The sequence below is a fragment of the Protomyctophum parallelum genome (genome assembly GCF_964188405.1).
Source record: "Protomyctophum parallelum genome assembly, chromosome: 3".
Classification (NCBI taxonomy): Eukaryota; Metazoa; Chordata; class Actinopteri; order Myctophiformes; family Myctophidae; genus Protomyctophum; species Protomyctophum parallelum.
This window is the reverse complement of record NC_139698.1, coordinates 5,046,454-5,070,356: the sequence shown is the minus strand read 5'-3', so window position 1 is coordinate 5,070,356 and position 23,903 is coordinate 5,046,454. Positions and strand designations below refer to the sequence as shown.

The window sequence follows — 23,903 nt, the reverse complement described above, 5'->3', positions numbered from 1 at the left end:
CAATGGAATGCGGAAGTGCTCTTGCTATATCTCAATAGGATAGTTCCAGCCACAGGAGCAATGTTTGGAACTATAGAGATCAAAGCGTGTCGCCACTCTCTTACTATTCGGTTCAGACAGACAGGAAGTGGGCACAATATAACTTTTATGTGTTGTTGTTACTCTGGGGTGGTGGAGGCTCTGGTTTGTTGTGGAAACATTGCTTTGTCAGACAGCATTATGTTTTGTTCGTGTTTATAAAGTAAAAATAGAACCTATATAGTTGTTGTTGTTGTTATACATTAATAATAACATATTTTATAGTGCAGCTTAATTTTGGCTCCAGTCAGTCTCAATGTTCAGTTTTTTCTTCCTCGTGGTTCTTCTGAGTTATTTTGCTGGTAAGTAACTAAATAAATAAATGTCTTTTCAATGTCATTCATCTATGTTGGGAGGCTACACCCATGCACGCACGCACGCAACCGTTCGCGCGCGCGCGCGCGCACACACACACACACACACACACACACACACACACACACACACACACACACACACACACACACACGGTCTATTTGTACGTCTCTAAATGTTTTGATGTTGTTGTTGTTTGATGTTTTGATGAATTGAACAAGGTGGACCCTGTTGTAAACAAGTGTAATGCTTAATTGGGTCGTCCACTCACAGTTAACAGTCTTTGTATTGAGTTTCGCTTGAAATGTACTGTAATTCTGCAAACTGTTAATACATATTTCAATCAATCAATCAATCTCACACACACACACACACACACACACACACACACACACACACACACACACACACACACACACACACACACACACACACACACACACACACACACACACACACACACACCATATGCAACATTACATACATGTTAAATACCTAGTGATGCTTTACAATCCACATTTAAGTTTATTTCTTTTTTAACTTTTGTATTGCCATTATAATATCATGTACAGGCAATTGTGTCATATTATAAGACATGTTCATTTTAAGTGTATTAAGAAAAATAAGTGACATTACACTCTAAAGAAGCATACATGTACTGTACATTGCACACACACACACCTACATACGTTTGTATACACATTTAAGTTTATTTCGATTTCTAATTCTATGATTCTGACACTTTCAGAAGTAATTATTCTGAATTCCAAATACATAAACATGTCTACTAACTAGACTATCTAATTATAAAAATGGTAAATGGTGCATTTATATAGCGCCTTTATCCAAGGCGCTTTACATAGATTGTGCATTACATTCACCCATTCACACACACATTCATACACCGATGGCAGCGGAAACCATGCAAGGCACCGACCAGCACATCGGGAGCAATTAGGGGTTCAGTGTCTTGCTCAAGGACACTTCGACAGTAACTCTGGGGGAGCCCACAGGGTTCGAACTGGCAACCTTACGGTTTACCATCCAGGCACTCTACCCCTGAGCCACCGCCGCCCCCAATTATTATAGAGGACTGTGTACAGTACAGGTCAAACGAGGTACAGTTGTCTCTGCATGCTAAGACGAGGAAACTCCTTCCTTTCATTAGAATTCAGACATCACATTTTTTTTCCTAAATAATAACAGCAGTACATCCGTCAAGACAATTTGCCAAGTTGTCTCTGAGTGCATTCAGCCTGGAATAAAGTCAGAGTGCATAATTTAACTCTTTATGAATTATAATATAATTCTGAAATGAAGACAAACAAGAGGAGGAGACGGTCCCAGCCGACTTCATCACAAAGAGACAGGATTTGGTATTAAATATATTGTCAGAGGTAATAATAGAGGGTATGCACATGCATAACGTGAGTGACAAAGTCAGTTTAATGTCGTTTAATTAATGCAATCAAATACAACTTGTCTGTTTGGATGGATGGGGCTGTCCAGGCCAGAAAGTGCTTTGGTTTGTTTATTTGCCGCTCAGTAGGTGTTCCCGCATCACTTCCGGGTTTGATGATGATGTCATGCGCATACCCTCTATTATAATAATAATAATAATAATAATAGTAATAATTCCTATTACATCACTGATACATATTAGTCATTTGACTTGGATCGATGACGTACGTGTGTGTGTGTGTGTGTGTGTGTGTGTGTGTGTGTGTGTGTGTGTGTGTGTGTGTGTGTGTGTGTGCGTGTGTGTGCGCGTGTGTGTGTGTGCGTGCGTGCGTGCGTGCGTGCGTGCGTGCGTGCGTGTGTGCGTGCGTGCGTGCATGCGTGCATCCTCACCCCTGTTATCTTTGGGTAGTCCAAACACCTCTCCTCTGTCTCTGGTCTGTAAGGCTCATACGGGCGGATACGAAGGGCCCCGTGCTACGGGGATAACTCTACGACCGACTGGACGGACATGGATATCAGACCCGACGCGCTGACCATGTTCTTCACGCCCAGTCGGCCTGGCAGCCCAAGGAGACGAGTGTCTGACAAAGGAGTGGTGAGGAATACATGGAGAATGTCCTCCAATAAACTTCACTATATATTCTGGGCCTGTGCAGTCGGGTGGTGTTCACAACTGATACTGTTATGACTTCTCCTCTGCATGCTGTAGTGTTTAGATGGTTCTGTTATGACTTCTCCTCTGCATGTTGTAGTATTTAGATGGTTCTGTTATGACTTCTCCTCTGCATGCTGTAGTGTTTAGATGGTTCTGTTATGACTTCTCCTCTGCATGCTGTAGTGTTTAGATGGTTCTGTTATGACTTCTCCTCTGCATGCTGTAGTGTTTAGATGGTTCTGTTATGACTTCTCCTCTGCATGCTGTAGTATTTAGATGGTTCTGTTATGACTTCTCCTCTGCATGCTGTAGTGTTTAGATGGTTCTGTTATGACTTCTCCTCTGCATGTTGTAGTGTTTAGATGGTTCTGTTATGACTTCTCCTCTGCATGCTGTAGTGTTTAGATGGTTCTGTTATGACTTCTCCTCTGCATGTTGTAGTGTTTAGATGGTTCTGTTATGACTTCTCCTCTGCATGGTGTAGTGTTTAGATGGTTCCGTTATGACTTCTCCTCTGCATGCTGTAGTGTTTAGATGGTTCTGTTATGACTTCTCCTCTGCATGCTGTAGTATTTAGATGGTTCTGTAATGACTTCTCCTCTGCATGCTGTAGTGTAGGAGCCAAAGAATGCTTAGCTACAGTATTTTGTCACTTGGTTGGTGATGGGTGTGGGCACCGCATTGACGTCCCGTTATTGGTGGGAGCGTCTGTGGGTGGCCCTTGGTAGTCAACAAATATGGGTGTCTGAACCAGCTCGCCCCTAAGGCTGTTTGAACTTGGAGGCAGGGTGAGCTGGGAGGATACACTTTGTTGACCGCACATATACTTTGTTAGTTTGATTCATTCACGTTTTGTTTGCTCACTGTTTGATTGTTATTTATTAGATTCTTTGCACATATTTATTGCATATATATATATTTATTTATTGTATTGTAATATTTTGTGCACTGAGCTATATAAACGTTTTAAACTTTGAGCTTGATTGGATATGAATCATTTTATCATTGTTTTATTGCGCGTCATTACAGTTTGTTTTAGCTCCCAGGTTTAGCCTGCCGGCATGAGTAATTTATTGGTAAATTATTATCAGCCACAACATTGTCAACAAAACTGTATCTTGTTGGTGTTGGTGTCGGGAAGTTGGCGTTTAGCCTACCTGGTTTCCCACGACGCTTAGACAACGGAACGTGCATTGCAGTGCGCATCACGGCAGTATATGTTGTATTCCTCTATAGTTTGTTTAATCCATTCGTATATCGAGTCCACTCGACTGCACGTTACACGCTCGCATAGCGGCTTAGCCCAGACAGCTGTTGCACACACACACGCACACACACACGCGCACACACAAACACACACATTCTATTGTTCCCCTATAGGTGAAGCGGCTTTAGCCTATAGCTCCGGTTTTAGGCTATTGTTTATTGTTTTTCCTGTGTATGAACGGGTCGGCCCGCTTTATAATACCCGCTGACCGGGTGGCCCGGGGGTGCCGTCTCTTAATTGAGATATATAGGCACATAAATACCCATCGTTACATGCTGAAGACATAGGGTCTGCATTGATAGTTTAGATTTATCAGGAAGTTTAGAGGGGAGCAATAGCTTTCTTTTAATGACTACATTTACATTCACACACATGCATACTATTTAGGGCTGTCACTGTGCAACGTGTATATGCTGACTTTTGAGTTGGATGAAGGATTTTGTACTTTGATTCATTTAACGCAAATTCGAAATGGAATTAAATTCATCTAGGCCAGGTTCTAATGCCAGTACAAGTGAACCGAAAAGGCAATCAAAGCTCACTGCCAAAGCATTATTACACAAAATGGAACAACTTCAAAAGGAACGAAAAGCTAAGGTTAATAAAATTGATGGTCTTGTAAAAGCAATTACTGACCTTATGCAAAACACTGACAATGCAAAAACAGTTCAATTTAATCTTCACACTGTATCTGCACTGTACGATGAAGCGAGCTATCTGCATGATTCTGTCATCCCATTACTTCCTCTGGAAGAACAAGAGAGACAAAATACTTGGTTTTCGAACGTACACAGACGTAAAGTGGTTTTCATTGAAAATGCAAATAAATGGCTCTCAGACATTAATGGCCCACTTCAAAGTGCAGCTCAGTTACAGGAAGTTAGTCAGTCACACACACCTCATGTTGTACCATTGAATGAAGTAAATAACGATGATGTTATTTGTGTTGCAGAAGGCGATGAGGATGAGGTGGTAGCCTCAGTCGTTGATGACATTGACCCTGATGATAGTATTTCAAATGTTGCAGTTGAAGCATCAAGGGAAAAGAGCATTGCAGGTAGTAAGTGTAGGTCCACTAGTACCACCGCCTCAACTACTGCATCTGCACGTGTAGTGGCAGAAGCAGACTTGGCAGCTCTTCTCGTTCGCCAGAATATGCTCCAGGAGAAACAGGATCTGGAAGAGCAAGAGGCGCAGCTCAGAGAGCAAGAGGCGCAGCTCAGAGAGCAAGAGGCGCAGGTCAGAGAGCAAGCCAGGCAGCTCAAAAGAAAGAAAGAGCAGCTAGAGTTGGAGACTGAGATAGCAGCATCTGCGGCTAAAATAAGTGTCTTGAAGGTTTCTGGCAGCTCTCGAGTGTCTGGTGCTGCAGCCAGTAGGGCAGATGGGATGAATTCTTACATTGAGAAAAGGAAAGAAAGGTTTCCGTTGTTGGATGTTGATGCTGAGACCTTTGTGCCTGTGTCAGGGAGGCATCCATCTCATCATGCTTCAATACGTGAACCACAGTCACGTTCCCATTTGCTTGACGCTAGGCCTAAGCAGCCAGTATCGCGTCCACCTTTATTGGATTCTCGACCTAATGTGAAGAACATGGGGCTGCAGTCTCACGCTGCAGTATACCAGCCTCAGCCAAGGCCAGAGACGGTTAGGGTGCAACAAAGTGGAGGGTATAACCCTCAAGTACATCCCCAGCTGCAGCTGCAGTCACACCATTCTGCACCTTTATCGCAAGGCAGCGCCAATCATGGTCAGCTGATCTCTGTTTTGGAGAAACAAAACGAGATAACCTCTTTGCTGGCTGAACAGCAGTCGTTGTTCTTTCTCCCGCGCCGTGACATTCAAGCCTTTGACGGTGATCCTTTGGAATACCAAACATTTATGAGAGCCTTTGAGCATTGCATTGAGGAGAAGACTCGCAGCGCCAAGGATTGTTTGTACTTTCTCGAGCAGTATACCAAAGGGAAGCCCAGAGACATGGTTCGGAGCTGTCATCATATGTCTTCCGAAAATGGCTATGCCAAGGCCAAATCCTTATTACAAGAACACTTTGGCAACTCATTGAAGATCACCTCGGCATACATGGACAAGGTCTTCTTGTGGCCAGCGCTAAAGTCTGAGGACGTGAACACGCTTCAATCTTACAGCTTCTTGCTGCGGTCCTGCTTCAATGCTCTGGGAGAGTTTGAATCCACATATGAGCTGGATGTTCCTGCTAACATGCAGACTGTTATCAGGAAGTTACCCTATAAGCTAAGGGATAAGTGGAGAGATGTCGCTTGCAGTTTGCAGGAGACGAACCACCGCAGAGCCACCTTTCGCGACATCGTTGAATTCATCGAATGGCAGGTGAAGATTGCAAGCGACCCCCTGTTTGGAGACTTACAGGATTCTTCCCCGGCAGTATCGAGAACTACTAAACCCCAGTCCTTTTCTAAACCCAGGGGAAGTAGCTTTGCGACCACTGTCGCTACAGTTGAAGGGGACAAGGACACTGGATGGAATAGAGAGAGGAGCTCACCTGGAGTTTGCTTGCTTTGTGGAGCAGGTCACACCTTGGACCTGTGTTCCTTATTGGAAAGGAAGACACACATCGATAAGATGTCCTTCTTGAAAGAGAAAGGGGTGTGTTTTGGCTGCATGTGCACTGGGCACCAAAGCAAACAATGTCGCAAACGCCTGGTGTGCAAGGTGTGCGGTATGAAACATCCCAGCATGCTGCATATCTATTCCAAAGACTGGGAAGGTCCTATGCAGGCCAAAGGCGAAAAGAGAACAGCAGATGAAAGTGCTCTGATCTCAGTTCAGTCCAGCGGTCTTACTGGGGCCGGAGATGGTGAGTGCACACTTGCTATACTTCCGGTTCGAGTGAAGTCTAGGAAGGGTCATAAAACAGTGGTCACTTATGCTTTCCTTGATCCTGGAAGCTCGGCTACTTTCTGTACAGAAGGGCTAATGAAACGGCTGAACCTCTCAGGACGAAGGTCGGATATCCTCCTACGGACAATGGGTCAGGAGAAGGTGGTGGGGAGTCACATTGTGATGGACTTGGAGGTAGCTGGGCTGGACACAGACTGTTTCTGTGAGCTACCTGAAATATTCACGCAGAAGTGCATGCCTGTCCACCAAGGCAACATTCCTAGGCAGGAAGATCTGCGGAACTGGCCGCACCTTGCGCACATAAACATCACAGCAATCGACTCAGGAGTGGATCTTCTTATTGGCACCAACGTCCCCAAGGCTCTAGAGCCATGGGAGGTGGTCAGAAGTGAGTATGGTGGTCCTTACGCCATTCGAACCATGTTGGGTTGGACTGTGAATGGTCCTCTTAGGGGCGACTGCCCTACTGATACCACTTACACGAGCCATGACGTAACCGTCAATCGGATTGCAGTTGCAAGACTAGACCAGCTGTGGGAGCAGCAGATGAAGGCAGACTTCCCTGAATGTGTTCAGGAGGAACAGCTTGGAATGTCTAGGGAAGACTTGAACTTCATGGAGTCTGTCAATGGCTCTGTACAGTTAGTTGATGGTCATTACCACATTGGCCTACCCTTGAGACAAGATAATGTCAGAATGCCGAACAACAGGAAGGTTGCTGAGCAGCGTACCCTGGCTCTCAAAAGGAGATTTGACAACGACGGTTCGTTTCATACGGACTACACCAACTTTATGAACGAGATCATCGCCAGTGGTTATGCTGAGCAGGTGCCAACTGAGGATCTGGGTCGTTCTGATGGCAAGGTGTGGTACATACCACACCATGGTGTATACCACCCACAAAAGAAAAAGCTGAGGGTCGTATTTGACTGCGCAGCTACGTTCCGAGGAACCTCTTTGAATGCACAACTTCTTCAAGGCCCGGATCTGACAAGCTCACTGGTTGGTGTCATGAGCAGGTTCCGAAAAGAGCCAGTTGTTCTTATGGCTGATATCGCAGCCATGTTCCATCAGGTCAAAGTACCAAGGTCAGACTCTGACCTATTGAGGTTCCTTTGGTGGCCGAATGGTGACCACAGCCAGGAGTTGGTGGAGCATAGGATGTTGGCACATCTGTTTGGAGCAACATCTTCTCCAAGCTGTGCAAACTTTGCATTAAGGAAATGTGCAGAGGATAACCGGGACCAGTTCGGTTCAGAGGTTGCGGACACAGTTCTGCATCATTTCTATGTGGACGACTGTCTTGTGTCTATTGGCACCGAAGAGGAGGCAGTGTCACTATATCACCAACTTCGTGCTCTGTGTGCTAAAGGAGGCTTTCAGCTAACAAAGTGGATTAGCAACAGACGCGCTGTGCTTGCTGCCATACCTCCACAGGAAAGAGCGGTGGATGTCAAGGATCTTGACTTGGACAATGACAATTTGCCTGTGGAAAGGGCTCTGGGCGTACACTGGTGTGTCCAGTCGGATGCTTTCAAGTTCAAGATCACACTCAAGGACAAACCTCTGACGAGGAGAGGGATCTTGTCCACCGTTAGCTCCATATACGATCCGTTGGGGTTTCTTGCACCTGTGGTGCTGAGCGCCAAGAAGCTACTTCAACGCCTGTGCAGGGATCAGCTGGGCTGGGATGGTGTTTTGCCAGTAAGCACTGTCCGGGAGTGGACAGTCTGGCTGGAGGAGCTTCATCTCATCGAAGAGTTTCGCATGTGCAGGTGCTTGAAACCTCCCAAGTTTGGAGAGGTCACTTCCGCTCAATTGCATCACTTTGCGGACGCTAGCGAGGATGGGTATGGCACGGTCACATACCTGTTGCTGAATAACATCCACAAGAAAGCCCACTGTGCATTTGTAATGGGTAAGGCACGAGTTGCCCCATTGAAATCCATCACCATCCCTCGCATGGAGTTAACAGCGGCAGTGGTGGCAAGCAGGATGGATAAGCTCTGGAAAAGGGAGTTGCGAATGCCACTACTGGAGTCAGTGTTCTGGACGGATAGTACCTCCGTACTGAAATACATCAGGAATGAAACATCAAGGTTCAAGACATTTGTGGCAAATCGTGTCTCCGAGATACTTTCAATGTCCAGTCCTTCTCAGTGGAGATACGTTGACACGTTGAGTAATCCAGCGGACTTGGCTTCCAGAGGGACCAGAGTGGAATCCTTCCTGAAGTCTGACGTTTGGGTGTCAGGACCCAAGTTCCTTATTGAACCCGAAACGGAGTGGCCGGCACAGCCTGATCTTGCTGGAAAGGTCTCTCTAGAGGATCCTGAAGTTAAGATGGTGGCCTCTGTGAATGCGATCCAAGCTGATGAGCAGGCAGACTTGGTCACGCAGTTCATTATCCACTTCTCGTCTTGGTTCCGCCTGAGAAAGATGGTTGGTTGGGTTCTCAGGTTTAGGAGACTGTTGTTGGATTTGGCTCAGAAGAGGAGGCTTCTTGTCCAGTCTGGTCTGGAGGATGAGAAGGTGCACGAGGAGATGCAGACCATCAGAGCTCAAGCCGCCAAGGGTCCTCTTTCAGTTGAAGAGCTTGACAAAGCAGAAACTGCAATTGTCTGCTTTTGTCAAGGGAAAAGGTTCTCAGAGGAGATAGGTAGCTTGCAGAAAGGGGAAGGTGTGAAGAAGACCAGTCATCTCTACAGGCTTGACCCCATTCTGGAAGGTGGCATTCTGAGAGTAGGGGGTAGGCTTGGTAGAGCAGCTATGCCAGAGGAGGCAAGACATCCTGCTATCTTGACCAAGGACCTTCACGTTTCCGACCTTCTACTACGTCACGTTCATCAAGAGACAGGGCATGGTGGACGTAACCACATGCTGTCGAATCTGCGCCAGAGATATTGGATCCCTGGAGCCAGCATTGCCATAAGGAAGACTCTGTCCAAGTGTGTCGTCTGTCGTAGACTGCATGCATTACCAGGACATCAACGTATGGCAGATCTCCCTCTTGACAGGGTTTCACCTGACGAGCCGCCATTCACTCGATCTGGAGTGGATTACTTTGGGCCTTTCGAAGTTAGGCGAGGAAGATGTACAGTAAAAAGGTACGGGGTCATCTTCACTTGTCTGGCTGTAAGAGCTGTGCATCTTGAGGTAGCAGCGTCTCTTGACACTGACTCCTTTATCAACGCTCTTAGACGCTTCGTGGCAAGGCGTGGTCAGGCGTTGGAGTTGCGTTCAGACAACGGTACAAACTTTGTCGGAGGTGAACGTGAGTTGAGGGAGTCAATTGGAAGGTGGAACCAGGCTCAGATCAGTGACGTGCTCCTGCAGAAGGGAATCAAGTGGGTTTTCAATCCCCCCTATGGGTCCCATCATGGCGGAGTGTGGGAGCGCTTGATAAGATCCATACGGAAGGTGCTGAATTCCATCTTGCAGACCCAGAATCTTGATGATGAAGGCCTCCATACGGTCCTTTGTGAAGCTGAGGCTATTGTGAACAGCCGACCAATAACTAAAGCTTCCACTGATCCTAATGACTTGGAAGCATTGACGCCCAACCATCTTCTGCTTCTTAGGTCTAAGCCCTCACTACCACCAGGGGTATTCGTCAAGCAAGACCTCTATGTGCGTCGCCGTTGGAGACAGGTACAATACATGTCTGACCTGTTTTGGAAGCGATGGGTGAAGGAGTACCTCCCACAGCTTCAAGAGCGCCAGAAGTGGCAGAGCGTCCAGCGGAACTTTGTTCCTGGAGATCTGGTCATCGTGGTGGATGAATCTGCACCTCGCAACACATGGTTAACAGGAAAAGTTGTGCAGGCAATTCCAGATAAGAAGGGTCTGGTGCGACAGATTCGCGTGAAGACGAAGACCAGCTGCCTGGACAGGCCCATTACTAAAGTCTGTCTTCTTCAAGAAGCAGAGGAGCCATGAAGTCTTACTCGGGGCGCTCATGCTCCGAATCCTCTCTTTATCTCTATTTTTTGCAGATGGAGAGTTTATAGAGGAATGGAGATCCTATCGATGGAGAGAATTGATGCATTATTCTGAATTAATTTGCATTGACTTTATAATTTGGAAGTATTGTAACTTTGCTAAGGCTAATTAAGGGCTCCTACATAATTAATAATAGTTAATTAATGCAAGGCTTAATTAGGGGCCGGAATGTAGGAGCCAAAGAATGCTTAGCTACAGTATTTTGTCACTTGGTTGGTGATGGGTGTGGGCACCGCATTGACGTCCCGTTATTGGTGGGAGCGTCTGTGGGTGGCCCTTGGTAGTCAACAAATATGGGTGTCTGAACCAGCTCGCCCCTAAGGCTGTTTGAACTTGGAGGCAGGGTGAGCTGGGAGGATACACTTTGTTGACCGCACATATACTTTGTTAGTTTGATTCATTCACGTTTTGTTTGCTCACTGTTTGATTGTTATTTATTAGATTCTTTGCACATATTTATTGCATATATATATATTTATTTATTGTATTGTAATATTTTGTGCACTGAGCTATATAAACGTTTTAAACTTTGAGCTTGATTGGATATGAATCATTTTATCATTGTTTTATTGCGCGTCATTACAGTTTGTTTTAGCTCCCAGGTTTAGCCTGCCGGCATGAGTAATTTATTGGTAAATTATTATCAGCCACAACATGTAGTGTTTAGATAGATGGTTCTGTTATGACTTCTCCTCTGCATGTTGTAGTGTTTAGATGGTTCTGTTATGACTTCTCCTCTGCATGCTGTAGTATTTAGATGGTTCTGTAATGACTTCTCCTCTGCATGCTGTAGTGTTTAGATAGATGGTTCTGTTATGACTTCTCCTCTGCATGCTGTAGTGTTTAGATGGTTCTGTTATGACTTCTCCTCTACAGATACAGTTGCCTTGTGGTTAGTGTCCGCCCTGAAACTGGGAGGTCGGGGGTTCGATCCCCGGCCGGGTCATACCAAAGACTGCACAAATGGGACCCAATGCCTCCCTGCTTGACACTCAGCATAAATGGGTTGGGTCAAATCAACTACAAAATGAGTCCAGAGTGCGGCACGCGCGGCTGTGGCTCACCGCTTCAACAAGAGATGGGTCAAATGCGGGAGAACAAATTTCACTGCAGTAACATGTGTGACAAATAGTAGGACTTTGACATTTAAGCTCAAATTCAGTTATTTTATGCATATTGTCCGATAGTCTCCCATTCTTTGCAGATTAATCTGATTTCATCGCAATCAATGTGTTATAATTTAGATAAGCATTTTGTATGCAAACATTATTAGCCACTTTCAATGTGGTATCCCTATTTTGGGAATGTCATTATAGTCAAACATTTTTAAACATTCTCTTTTCACCTCAAACACATAAGCTCTCTCAACGCGTGGCTTGGCGATGCGCTGAGAGCTTGTAGATCCACTATTTCCGCTATTGTAGAAGTGGGGCTTGCGTTGTAAATTATTGTTTTTGTCACCCCCTATTTCTTTTTTTAAATTACACCTCTGCCACACAGAGATCTGACGGACGAATTAGAACGGATTTCAAGTGCAGAATAACACTTACATGTCATCTCTGACCATGTATTCATTCATGTATTTGTGTGACTTAACGTAGGTATTTGTTGGAACCCTTTTGGTATTTTAAGCATTATGTTATACTTTAGCTATTGAAAAATGGCAGATCTACAAGCTCATAGCGTGGCACTGAGTGCCGTGCTACAAGATCGTGAAAATGTGGCGCAAATTTGGAATATATATATATTCTTTTAGATCGAACATTTTTAACTCAAATCTTTGCTTCTGGGGGGGTCCCTGAAACAACATATTTTCAGATGGGGGTCGGCGGGGTCGGCGGCCAATCACATATATTTCTAGGGGTCGTTGACATGAAATAGTTTGAGAACCACTGACATAGAAACAGGTTTATCAGAACCACTGACATAGAAACAGGTTTATCAGAACCACTGACATAGAAACAGGTTTATCAGAAAACTGTCATGATTTCAAAGACATTTTGTAGAATGGAGCTCAGGTCTAAATGGGTTAATTTGTGTGGTCTCTGCCGCCCCCTGTAGGCGGCAGACGCACACTACGTGCTCTCGGACTATGATTTCGGCATCCGCGACGTGACGGAGAAAGACGACGGGATGTTCTCCGTCCGGCTGGACGGCGTCTTAACAGACGTCCTGAAGCTGATGGTCAGAGGTCAGTCCGCCGGACGCTTCAATACAGGGTGGTTAGAGTCATAACCCGCCACATACACCACATCTATTCCATTGTGTCTCCACGCTAAATCCGCTAAACCCGCTATCTGTTTTAAATGTTTAATTTGCCGTTTTGTAATGACTTTAAGGAAAACAAAACGACAATTAGTAACGCCCAGCGCTCGAGACGGAGATTGATCAAAAGGACGGAGATTATTTTTTAAATATATTTTTTATATATATATTTTGTAACCCATTTTTTGTAACCCATTTTTCACCCCTGTGTCAATCATCTAATGTGATCCTGGGCTCTACACACCCTCCGCCAACCTAGTCCCCATATATGGGGGACAAGGGGAGAGCAACCTAGTCCCCATATATGGGGGACAAGGGGAGAGCAACCTAGTCCCAATATATGGGGGACAAGGGGAGACCAACCTAGTCCCCATATATGGGGGACAAGGGGAGACCAACCTAGTCCCAATATATGGGGGACAAGGGGAGACCAACCTAGTCCCCATATATGGGGGACAAGGGGAGACCAACCTAGTCCCCATATATGGGGGACAAGGGGAGAGCAACGGACTTGAACTCATGCTTCCTTCATGCCTGAGTGTCCAAGTTGCTCCTTTACACCTGACAGGGGGGAGTTTCCCTGGTTGGACGTAGCGCGTGGAAGGAACACGTTATTCCAACCAGTTCCTTTCCCCTCCATCAGGCGCCCCGGCTGGCCAGGGGGAGGCAGTTTAGCGACCAGGATTACTATTAGGACGGAGATTATTTATATCAAAACTGATCGCATCGCTCCACAGGCTGGGAGCCTGGGACGGACGTCGGCCTGTTTAGCCGACGAGACCGAAAATCTTAAAACGTTAATAATTCTTGATATAAATCATTCCGTTCAATTCTAAGAAAAGATGATGTGTTCCGCAGTCCCGTCCCGTCGCGGTGGAATTACCCGTTGTTGTCGATGGATCGACTCTAGAGTGTTTTCGGCTACATCTAGCTGCTTCAGCCACATCCGGGATAACATCCGGTCCGTCTGTAAAAGTGCTCCGCTGCTATAAATCGCTGGGCGCTATGATTTAACGGATTAAATAACCCTGGGCGTCCGGGGGTGTTGACCAGGGGTTAGACGGGAGCCCATTTAGGTGTTTTAACCCCTTCAGGACGGTTCTTGTTGCTACTGTATACGTACAGTCAAACATCTTTGACATTTTAGAATAAATATTTGACATTTAGACAGCGTTTGAACCAATGAACCAATATCGTCCACGTGTCGTATATCGTCACCCATGTGTACCGTGACAGTGATACTTATCGTATCACCCATTTTGGTGTTAGCATCATGTTATGCTTTAGCTATTGAAAAATAGCAGATCTACAAGCTCATAGCGCGCCACCGAGTGGCGCGCTACGAGCTTGTAGGTCTGCTATTCTTTTTAAATCAAAGAACGACTGACATAGAAACATAGCTTTTTCAGAAAACTGTCAGGATGTAGAAGACATTTTTAGAATCTGATCCCAGGTCAGAATGGGTTAAAATGTATCAGCACACCACTAACTATGCCAACCATTCATCCCTTCCGTGTCTGTGTGTGTGTGTGTGTGTGTGAGCGTGCGTGCGTGCGTGCGCAGATTGCTCAGGAAGGCCTGTGGACGTAAGCTATGGAGACAGCTACGACCTCCCGTTGCACGAGGGGGTGCACACCCTGGACGTGGTCCCGGAGTGGTACTGGGACGAGCCGCCGCTGCTGCTGTGGAACCGCAGCCGCGACCCACCGGCGGCCGCGGAGCCGCGCAGGGGAAGGCTGCTGGGCGGGCTGTGGACGATGCAGCGCCTCACGCAGGAGCACAGCGGCTACTACACCTTCAGGAAGGAGAACCGGGGCCTGTCCTACAGGAGCAAGATCACGGTTCATGGTTAGGATTCATAATAAAATACAACACAAATACAGGCCCCTTTTTTTAACGTTGTTTGAAAGGAAATACAAGATTTGTCTTAATGAAGATGTAAAATGCCTATCGGCGTGCAAGGAACTTAATCCTTTTTTGAGGGGCGCTAGCCCCTCCTATATTCAGCTATTAGTGTAGATGTTCGTCTTACACAAACATTAAATTCTAAATTGACAATGAATGGAGAATTTTACGTCAGTGTCTGAGCAATTATAGACATTGCGTTATGATGATAACACACAGGTGTGATCTTTAGTTTTTCACTGTGAAAATGAGGTCCCATTTCGACCTGGTGTGACATTATTATGTGATGTTAAAGTAACTTTGGTCACACTTTGCCACTCGATTTGCCAATCACTTTATGCATGCACATACCCTCTATATATATATATATATATATATATATATATATATATATATATATATATATATATATATATATATAAACTTTATTACAGGCTCGTGGCCCACATGGTAAGACAGTACATCACATATACGAGAATACAAATAAATTAAAAAAAATACAGTACATTTACCCAGCCCCACAGGTTACTACTCTAGGCGAGGCACTCATGCCAGTGTCCTCTGATGGTAGAAGTGTACCTTACAGAACTACGGCCTGGGTCTGTCAACTGTCCAATGAGTCCATTCAGTGTCCTCTGATGGTAGAAGTGTACCTTACAGAACTACGGCCTGGGTCTGTCATCTGTCCAATGAGTCCATTCAGTGTCCTCTGATGGTAGAAGTGTACCTTACAGAACTACGGCCTGGGTCTGTCATCTGACGAATGAGTCCATTCAGTGAGCGATCCAGCCTGCTCATGAATTTGAATGACAGGTTCCTCAACAGAGCCATGAATGTAGTGAGTCCCAATGAACAGAGCTCTAGTGCTCCTGGGTTTTTTTAACAGGATTATAGGCTACTTGCAGTTTGCGTATAAGCTCTCCTTCTTATACTGTGAAAACGTCTAGCCTAGCCACCCAGTCGGCTCCGCTCTGGAGCAGCGATACTCTGCACAGCAGATCGTTATATGTTTTGATGCTCGTTTTAAGCACGGCTATAGATGGCTGTTTCAACCAATTAAATCGGATTGCTTCCTAGGGAAACGACCTGGTTGCATAATTCACAATCTCTCGTTTTCTCTCGTAAACCAATCACAGCGATGCGGCAGCACATTTTCAAATGGAGCGGCGAGGAGTTCACCTTCACGTATGACGGTGAACGATACGGGGCGGACATGAGCTACACACCACCGGGGGGCGCCGAGGTGCTGCTGATGAAGCAAGGACGGATGGTGACCGCCGGGGCGCGGCGGGTCTTTGGAGGTAGGATTAGGCGTCGATTCCGTCGACTAAAAACTAAATTAAAACTAATGTCGGGACCCACGGGTGGTTCTAGCCACGCATGTTGTCAGACTGTTGCATGTCGGACTGTCTGGACGTCAACATATGCACCACGGATTATAGGGCTCGTCACGATTACATGTTTAAGTTGACGATTATTAATTGAGTACTAAAGACGAATAACAGTTTATGTCCAAATCTTAGTCCACGGAAAGGCTATAGGTCGGATGTCCCTGATGACGGTCCATGATGACATGCTGGAGGTCAGCATTGGGAACGTCCGGCCGTCTGACGACGGCGTCTTCCTGATCAGAGACCAGCGGGGCAACGTGGCTCTGAGCGTGACGCTGCATGTGTCAGGTGAGGAGCAGCGTTTGATTGGCTCAGAGACTCTATAGTAGGAGGATTATCACAACAAAATAGGTGATATTTGAACTAAGTGAAGTCCCTGAATATACCTTTAACACAACACAGTATTAAAATGTTATTGTCTTTTTGTGTCCAATGTAGTTATGTTAACAGTTCATATGAAGTTAACATAACTATAACTAAATGCATTTTAAATTCAAGAAAAAGGTTACTTGTCAGGATTCAAATTCAAAAATAGCAAAAAAAATATTCAGATTTTTTTCCATTTTCACCAAAATAAAAACGTAATAAAAACTAGCAAACCCGCTCTTAAAAACGAACTAAAACGAACTGAATTAGAAAAAAAATATGTCAAAACTAACTAAAACTAAGCTATAATGAAAAAAAAGAAAAAAAACTATTATAACCTTGGTGTTCTCGTGGATGTTCTCCCAGGCTCTGACGACGACGACGACGACGATGGTGGTGGTTCCTCCGGTGACGTCTACGTGGGCGTGGTGGTGGCCGTGGTGCTGTGGCTGCTGCTGATGCTGGTGGTCGGTGTCGCCCTGTGTGTGAAGAGGACGAGGAAGAGGAGGAGCACAGAGGCCGTCTCCACTCCTCTCGCTGACGCAGACGGAACAGGAGGAGCCGTCGCTTTCTCCGATGTGAGGATCCAGGGTGGTTGTTTTACGGCAGCACATTTAGATGTTTAGTTTTTAGTCCATATAGGGCTGTATTTTGCGTGTCTTATAAGTACCAGGTCTTATTACTTAACTTAACCCATTCTGACCTGAGATCAGATTCATACGAGGTTTCCACTGGACACACACTGGTCTGATTAACCCATTCTGACCTGAGATCAGATTAAAAAAAATGTCAGTCGTTCTTCGATTTTTCAAAAAATAGCAGACCTACAAGCTCGTATCGCGCCACTCGGTGGCGCGATATGAGCTTGTAGATCTGCTATTTTTCAATAGCTAAAGCATGACATGACGCTGACACCAAAATGGGTTCCCGTTCAGAATGGGTTAAGACCTGGAGGCGTACTCAATGCCATTTGGCTATTCTGAGTGGCCAAAGAGCATTGACCACGCCTCCAGGTCTTACGTTAAGTAATAAGACCTGGTACTTAGACCTGGCCACTCAGAATAGCCAAATGGCATTGATCACGCCTCCAGGTCTTTAGTTTACTCAAGTTAGGGAATAAGACCTGGTTCTTAAGACAGCCCTTAGTCTCTTGAATTATGGGTTTCATTTAGTTTTAGTCACATTTTAGTCACCTGAAATGTCTTAGTGTCTAGTCTGGTTTTAGTCGACTAAATATCATAGGATTTTAGTCGACTGAATCTACAGTCGATTTAGTCGACTAAAATGTGTTTTGGTGGTTCTTGGTGCCGTCGTAATGACTGTTTTCACACTTGCTGATAATAGCCGATCTACAAGCTCACAGCGCGTCTGTGACGCGCTGTGAGCTTGTAGATCGGCTATTTTCAGCTTGCAACCAATTGTAAAATGACTTATACTGGATCTCTTGTCCGCTAGTCCCTTCTTAACATTTTTAGTCTAGTTTTTATTTGTTGACAAAAAATGTCAATATATTTGGGCTGTTTAATCCAAACCCATATTTACAGACGCATGTAGATTAATATAATATTTCACATGCAAAAAAAAAAAAAAAAAAAAAGTACTAATATATTTTTGTTTTAAATAATTGACTAAATTGATTAGTCTGATTATCCACCTAACCCTGTATTATACTTTGCTGTACAACAATGACCTACAAAAATAGCAAAAGTAGCCGATCTACAAACTCACAGATTCTTATTTCCATTACAAAATATTCTACAAATCATTAATCGTAAGTTTTAAATGATTGTAATCTTGAATGGAAGTCATATCAGCCCAACAGGGTCTCAAACAATAGACAATAGAAAGGTAGGCTCTGGGGTGTCTATGTCGAGAGGAGGGGTCTCAAACAATAGACAATAGAAAGGAGGCTCTGGGGTGTCTATGTCAAGAGGAGGGGTCTCAAACAATAGACAATAGAAAGGAGGCTCTGGGGTGTCTATGTCAAGAGGAGGGGTCTCAAACAACAGGCAATAGAAAGGAGGCTCTGGGGTGTCTATGTCAAGAGGAGGGGTCTCAAACAACAGACAATAGAAAGGAGGCTCTGGGGTGTCTATGTCAAGAGGAGGGGTCTCAAACAATAGACAATAGAAAGGAGGCTCTGGGGTGTCTATGTCAAGAGGAGGGGTCTCAAACAACAGGCAATAGAAAGGAGGCTCTGGGGTGTCTATGTCAAGAGGAGGGGTCTCAAACAACAGGCAATAGAAAGGAGGCTCTGGGGTGTCTATGTCGAGAGGAGGGGTCTCAAACAATAGACAATAGAAAGGAGGCTCTGGGGTGTCTATGTCAAGAGGAGGGGTCTCAAACAATAGACAATAGAAAGGAGGCTCTGGGGTGTCTATGTCAAGAGGAGGGGTCTCAAACAATAGACAATAGAAAGGAGGCTCTGGGGTGTCTATGTCAAGAGGAGGGGTCTCAAACAATAGACAATAGAAAGGAGGCTCTGGGGTGTCTATGTCAAGAGGAGGGGTCTCAAACAATAGACAATAGAAAGGAGGCTCTGGGGTGTCTATGTCAAGAGGAGGGGTCTCAAACAATAGACAATAGAAAGGAGGCTCTGGGGTGTCTATGTCAAGAGGAGGGGTCTCAAACAACAGACAATAGAAAGGAGGCTCTGGGGTGTCTATGTCAAGAGGAGGGGTCTCAAACAACAGGCAATAGAAAGGTAGGCTCTGGGGTGTCTATGTCGAGAGGAGGGGTCTCAAACAACAGACAATAGAAAGGAGGCTCTGGGGTGTCTATGTCGAGAGGAGGGGTCTCAAACAACAGGCAATAGAAAGGTAGGCTCTGGGGTGTCTATGTCAAGAGGAGGGGTCTCAAACAACAGGCAATAGAAAGGTAGGCTCTGGGGTGTCTATGTCAAGAGGAGGCTCTGGGGTGTCTATGTCGAGAGGAGGGGTCTCAAACAACAGGCAATAGAAAGGAGGCTCTGGGGTGTCTATGTCGAGAGGAGGGGTCTCAAACAACAGGCAATAGAAAGGTAGGCTCTGGGGTGTCTATGTCAAGAGGAGGGGTCTCAAACAACAGGCAATAGAAAGGAGGCTCTGGGGTGTCTATGTCGAGAGGAGGGGTCTCAAACAATAGACAATAGAAAGGAGGCTCTGGGGTGTCTATGTCAAGAGGAGGGGTCTCAAACAACAGACAATAGAAAGGAGGCTCTGGGGTGTCTATGTCAAGAGGAGGGGTCTCAAACAACAGGCAATAGAAAGGTAGGCTCTGGGGTGTCTATGTCGAGAGGAGGGGTCTCAAACAACAGGCAATAGAAAGGTAGGCTCTGGGGTGTCTATGTCAAGAGGAGGGGTCTCAAACAACAGGCAATAGAAAGGTAGGCTCTGGGGTGTCTATGTCGAGAGGAGGGGTCTCAAACAATAGACAATAGAAAGGAGGCTCTGGGGTGTCTATGTCGAGAGGAGGGGTCTCAAACAATAGACAATAGAAAGGAGGCTCTGGGGTGTCTATGTCGAGAGGAGGGGTCTCAAACAATAGACAATAGAAAGGAGGCTCTGGGGTGTCTATGTCGAGAGGAGGGGTCTCAAACAATAGACAATAGAAAGGAGGCTCTGGGGTGTCTATGTCAAGAGGAGGGGTCTCAAACAATAGACAATAGAAAGGAGGCTCTGGGGTGTCTATGTCGAGAGGAGGGGTCTCAAACAACAGGCAATAGGAAGGAGGCTCTGGGGTGTCTATGTCGAGAGGAGGGGTCTCAAACAACAGGCAATAGGAAGGAGGCTCTGGGGTGTCTATGTCGAGAGGAGGGGTCTCAAACAACAGGCAATAGAAAGGTAGGCTCTGGGGTGTCTATGTCGAGAGGAGGCTCTGGGGTGTCTATGTCGAGAGGAGGCTCTGGGGTGTCTATGTCGAGAGGAGGGGTCTCAAACAATAGACAATAGAAAGGTCACGGGAACGTTTTGCCCTCCCTTGAGCACATATACGCTCCAGAGCCGGAAAGGGGCGTCTACCTTTTTATACGTCTATGGTTTCAACATCCTACTGGTTCAATTCCAGGTGGACACCACTCAGCCTTCCACTTCAGCTCATCCTGCTCCTTCATCACATGGACCTACCTACCCCAAAGAGCCTGGATCCACTGACCTCCATCCACTGGTAGGTTCATCATTCAGGCGGACCTACCTACCCCAAAGAGCCTGGATCCACCGACCTCCATCCACTGGTAGGTTCATCATCACATGGACCTACCTACCCCAAAGAGCCTGGATCCACCGACCTCCATCCACTGGTAGGTTCATCATCAGGGGGACCTACCTACCCCAAAGAGCCTGGGTCCACTGACCTCCATCCACTGGTAGGTTCATCATTCAGGGGGACCTACCTACCCCAAAGAGCCTGGATCCACTGACCTCCATCCACTGGTAGGTTCATCATTCAGGGGGACCTACCTACCCCAAAGAGCCTGGATCCACTGCCTTCCACCCACTGGTAGGTTCATCATCAGAGGGACCTACCTACCCCAAAGAGCCTGGATCCACTGACCTCCATCCACTGGTAGGTTCATCATCACATGGACCTACCTACCCCAAAGAGCCTGGGTCCACTGACCTCCATCCACTGGTAGGTTCATCATTCAGGGGGACCTACCTACCCCAAAGAGCCTGGATCCACTGACCTCCATCCACTGGTAGGTTCTACGAGCTCTCAACGCGTCGCAGCACGACGCGTTGAGACCCTGCCTCTCTAACACTGTCTGCAAATAAAGTGTCTGTAATAATGGAAGGTGGGCCTTTTCAGAGTAAAGTCTACTGGAAGGTAGGCCTTTTCAGAGTAAATTCTACTGGAAGGTGGGCCTTTTCAGAGTAAAATCTACTGGAAGGTGGGCCTTTTCAGAGTAAAATCTACTGGAAGGTGGGCCTTTTCAGAGTAAAATGTACTGGAAGGTCAAATCTGCCTCATCTGCTTGGCACTCTTAGCGCCTTTTATTACGAAAACTTTAAAAAAAATCCGCTCCACGCTCAAATGAAAAATCCCGTCGCTCCGCTCATAACAAGCTCTGGATGAAAGTAGTTTTGGTTATATATTGTGATGGCGTTCAATTCAGTGGCCGGGCTTCATAGTGAGCTTGGTTGTGGTTCTCCTTCCTTCCTTCCTTCCAGATGGACGCCTCCTCCTCCTCCTTGTCAGCGTCGCGTCAACCTGCTGCCTCAAGCGACGCTCTCTGGTCTGCGGCCGGAGTGCAGTTTGAGCTGAAGGGAATCCCGTCCGCTCCTCCCGACTGTAACGTTTACACCTCCGACAAACTCAACTTCCCCCCCTCCTCCTCCTCCTCCTCCCCCCCCCTCCTCCTCCTCCTCGCGCCCCGCAGAGCTCCGGTCGGCCGTCTACCAACCACGGGTAGGAGCTTTGATTATCCCATTCTGACCTGAGATCAGATTCATACGAGGTTTCCGCCGGACACACACTGGTCCTGATGAACCCATTCTGACCTGAGATCAGATTCTAAAAATGTCAGTCGCTCTTCGATTTTTCAAAAAATAGCAGATCTACAAGCTCATATCGCGCCACTCGGTGGCGCGATATGAGCTTGTAGATCTGCTATTTTTAAATAGCTAAAGCATAACATGATGCTGACACCAAAATGGGTGCCCGGTCAGAATGGGTTATAGCATACCCAACCACCACCTGATCCACGTCCAACGTCTTTGTGTCTGGTGCTCTTGATATAGTGTCAGGGACGCTTGTTCAGTGCCACTTATTTTCTGACCTGAGATCAGATTCTAAAAATGTCTTCTACATCCTGACAGTTTTCTGAAAAAGCTATTTTTCTATGTCAGTCGTTCTTCGATTTTTCAAAAATAGCAGACCCTACAAGCTCGTAGCGCGCCACTCGGTGGCGCGCTACAAGCTTTTCAATAGCTAAAGCACTACATAATGCTAACACCAAAAGGGGTTCCCGCCCAAATTGTGTTAAGCCCGGTTTAAACACAGCTTGCCCATAGGACAACAATGTATAGATGAGATATCTGGTTTTCTTGTGTTATCCTTTTGACAGATTGTGTACAATCATGTCTATGCTTCTTTTTTTTTTGTCAGTAAATAAAATCTATCAATAATCCAATACCAATGTGATTGATCTTCCAGGCTCCTGGTCCGGTAGTGTCCAGTCCAGCGCCTGGTCTTCCAGTCTTCATCCATCCAACGACCCACTTCTAATGTTACTCAACTCACTCAACCACTAGACCATCGTTCATAACCCCAGACCAGGCCACCGAGATCCTCCACTCCAGGTCCCCGAAAACCTGGACTTCTTTGTGCCTGGTCCAAAATGATACGGAACAGTCTTCCACTTCCAGGCAGACCTACCCCCATAGGACAGGAGCCTGTCTCCTGTTTCTGGAGGCGTGAGGCCCATAGGACAGGAGCCTGTCTCCTGTTTCTGTAGCCATGAGGCCCAGAGGACAGGAGCCTGTCTCCTGTTTCTGTAGCCATGAGGCCCAGAGGACAGGAGCCTGTCTCCGGTTTCTGTAGCCATGAGGCCCATAGGACAGGAGCCTGTCTCCGGTTTCTGTAGCCATGAGGCCCAGAGGACAGGAGCCTGTCTCCTGTTTCTGTAGCCATGAGGCCCAGAGGACAGGAGCCTGTCTCCTGTTTCTGGAGGCGTGAGGCACATAGGACAGGAGCCTGTCTCCTGTTTCTGTAGCCATGAGGCCCAGAGGACAGGAGCCTGTCTCCGGTTTCTGTAGCCATGAGGCCCAGAGGACAGGAGCCTGTCTCCTGTTTCTGTAGCCATGAGGCCCAGAGGACAGGAGCCTGTCTCCTGTTTCTGTAGCCATGAGGCTCATAGGACAGGAGCCTGTCTCCTGTTTCTGTAGCCATGAGGCCCATAGGACAGGAGCCTATCTCCTGTTTCTGTAGCCATGAGGCCCATAGGACAGGCGCCTATCTCCTGTTTCTGTAGCCATGAGGCCCATAGGACAGGAGCCTATCTCCTGTTTCTGTAGCCATGAGGCCCATAGGACAGGAGCCTATCTCCTGTTTCTGTAGCCATGAGGCCCAGAGGACAGGAGCCTATCTCCTGTTTCTGTAGCGTGAGGCAGCTTGATGTACAAGCACACCTCCTGGACATGACGCTAGTATGTTACAGGGACTTACCGGTGCCAAGCATGCAGGGAGGCATTGGGTCCCGAGTCTTTGGTATGACCAGGCCGGGGGAATGGAACCCCGACCTCAGGGCGAACACTAACCACAAGGCCACCGAGTCATCTCAGCTGTGCCTCACATTTTTTTTAATATACCGGTATATATAAATTTTTTAAGCCTACTGTCTTTG

General features: G+C 46.4%; 1 protein-coding gene across 1 annotated transcript; it reads left to right on the top strand.

Annotated features, from left to right (window-relative positions):
• Nucleotides 1-176: 176 nt before the first annotated feature.
• On the top strand, nt 177-22,869 carry LOC310856302 (uncharacterized protein). The gene is made up of 10 exons (XM_083761643.1): nt 177-380; nt 2,298-2,449; nt 12,717-12,846; nt 14,484-14,768; nt 15,962-16,126; nt 16,349-16,504; nt 16,949-17,160; nt 20,627-20,725; nt 21,730-21,967; nt 22,715-22,869. The coding sequence occupies exons 1-10, from the start codon at nt 335-337 to the stop codon at nt 22,810-22,812; spliced, it is 1,581 nt and encodes a 526-aa protein (XP_083617769.1). The 5' UTR covers nt 177-334; the 3' UTR covers nt 22,813-22,869.
• The last annotated feature ends 1,034 nt before the right edge of the window (nt 22,870-23,903 follow it).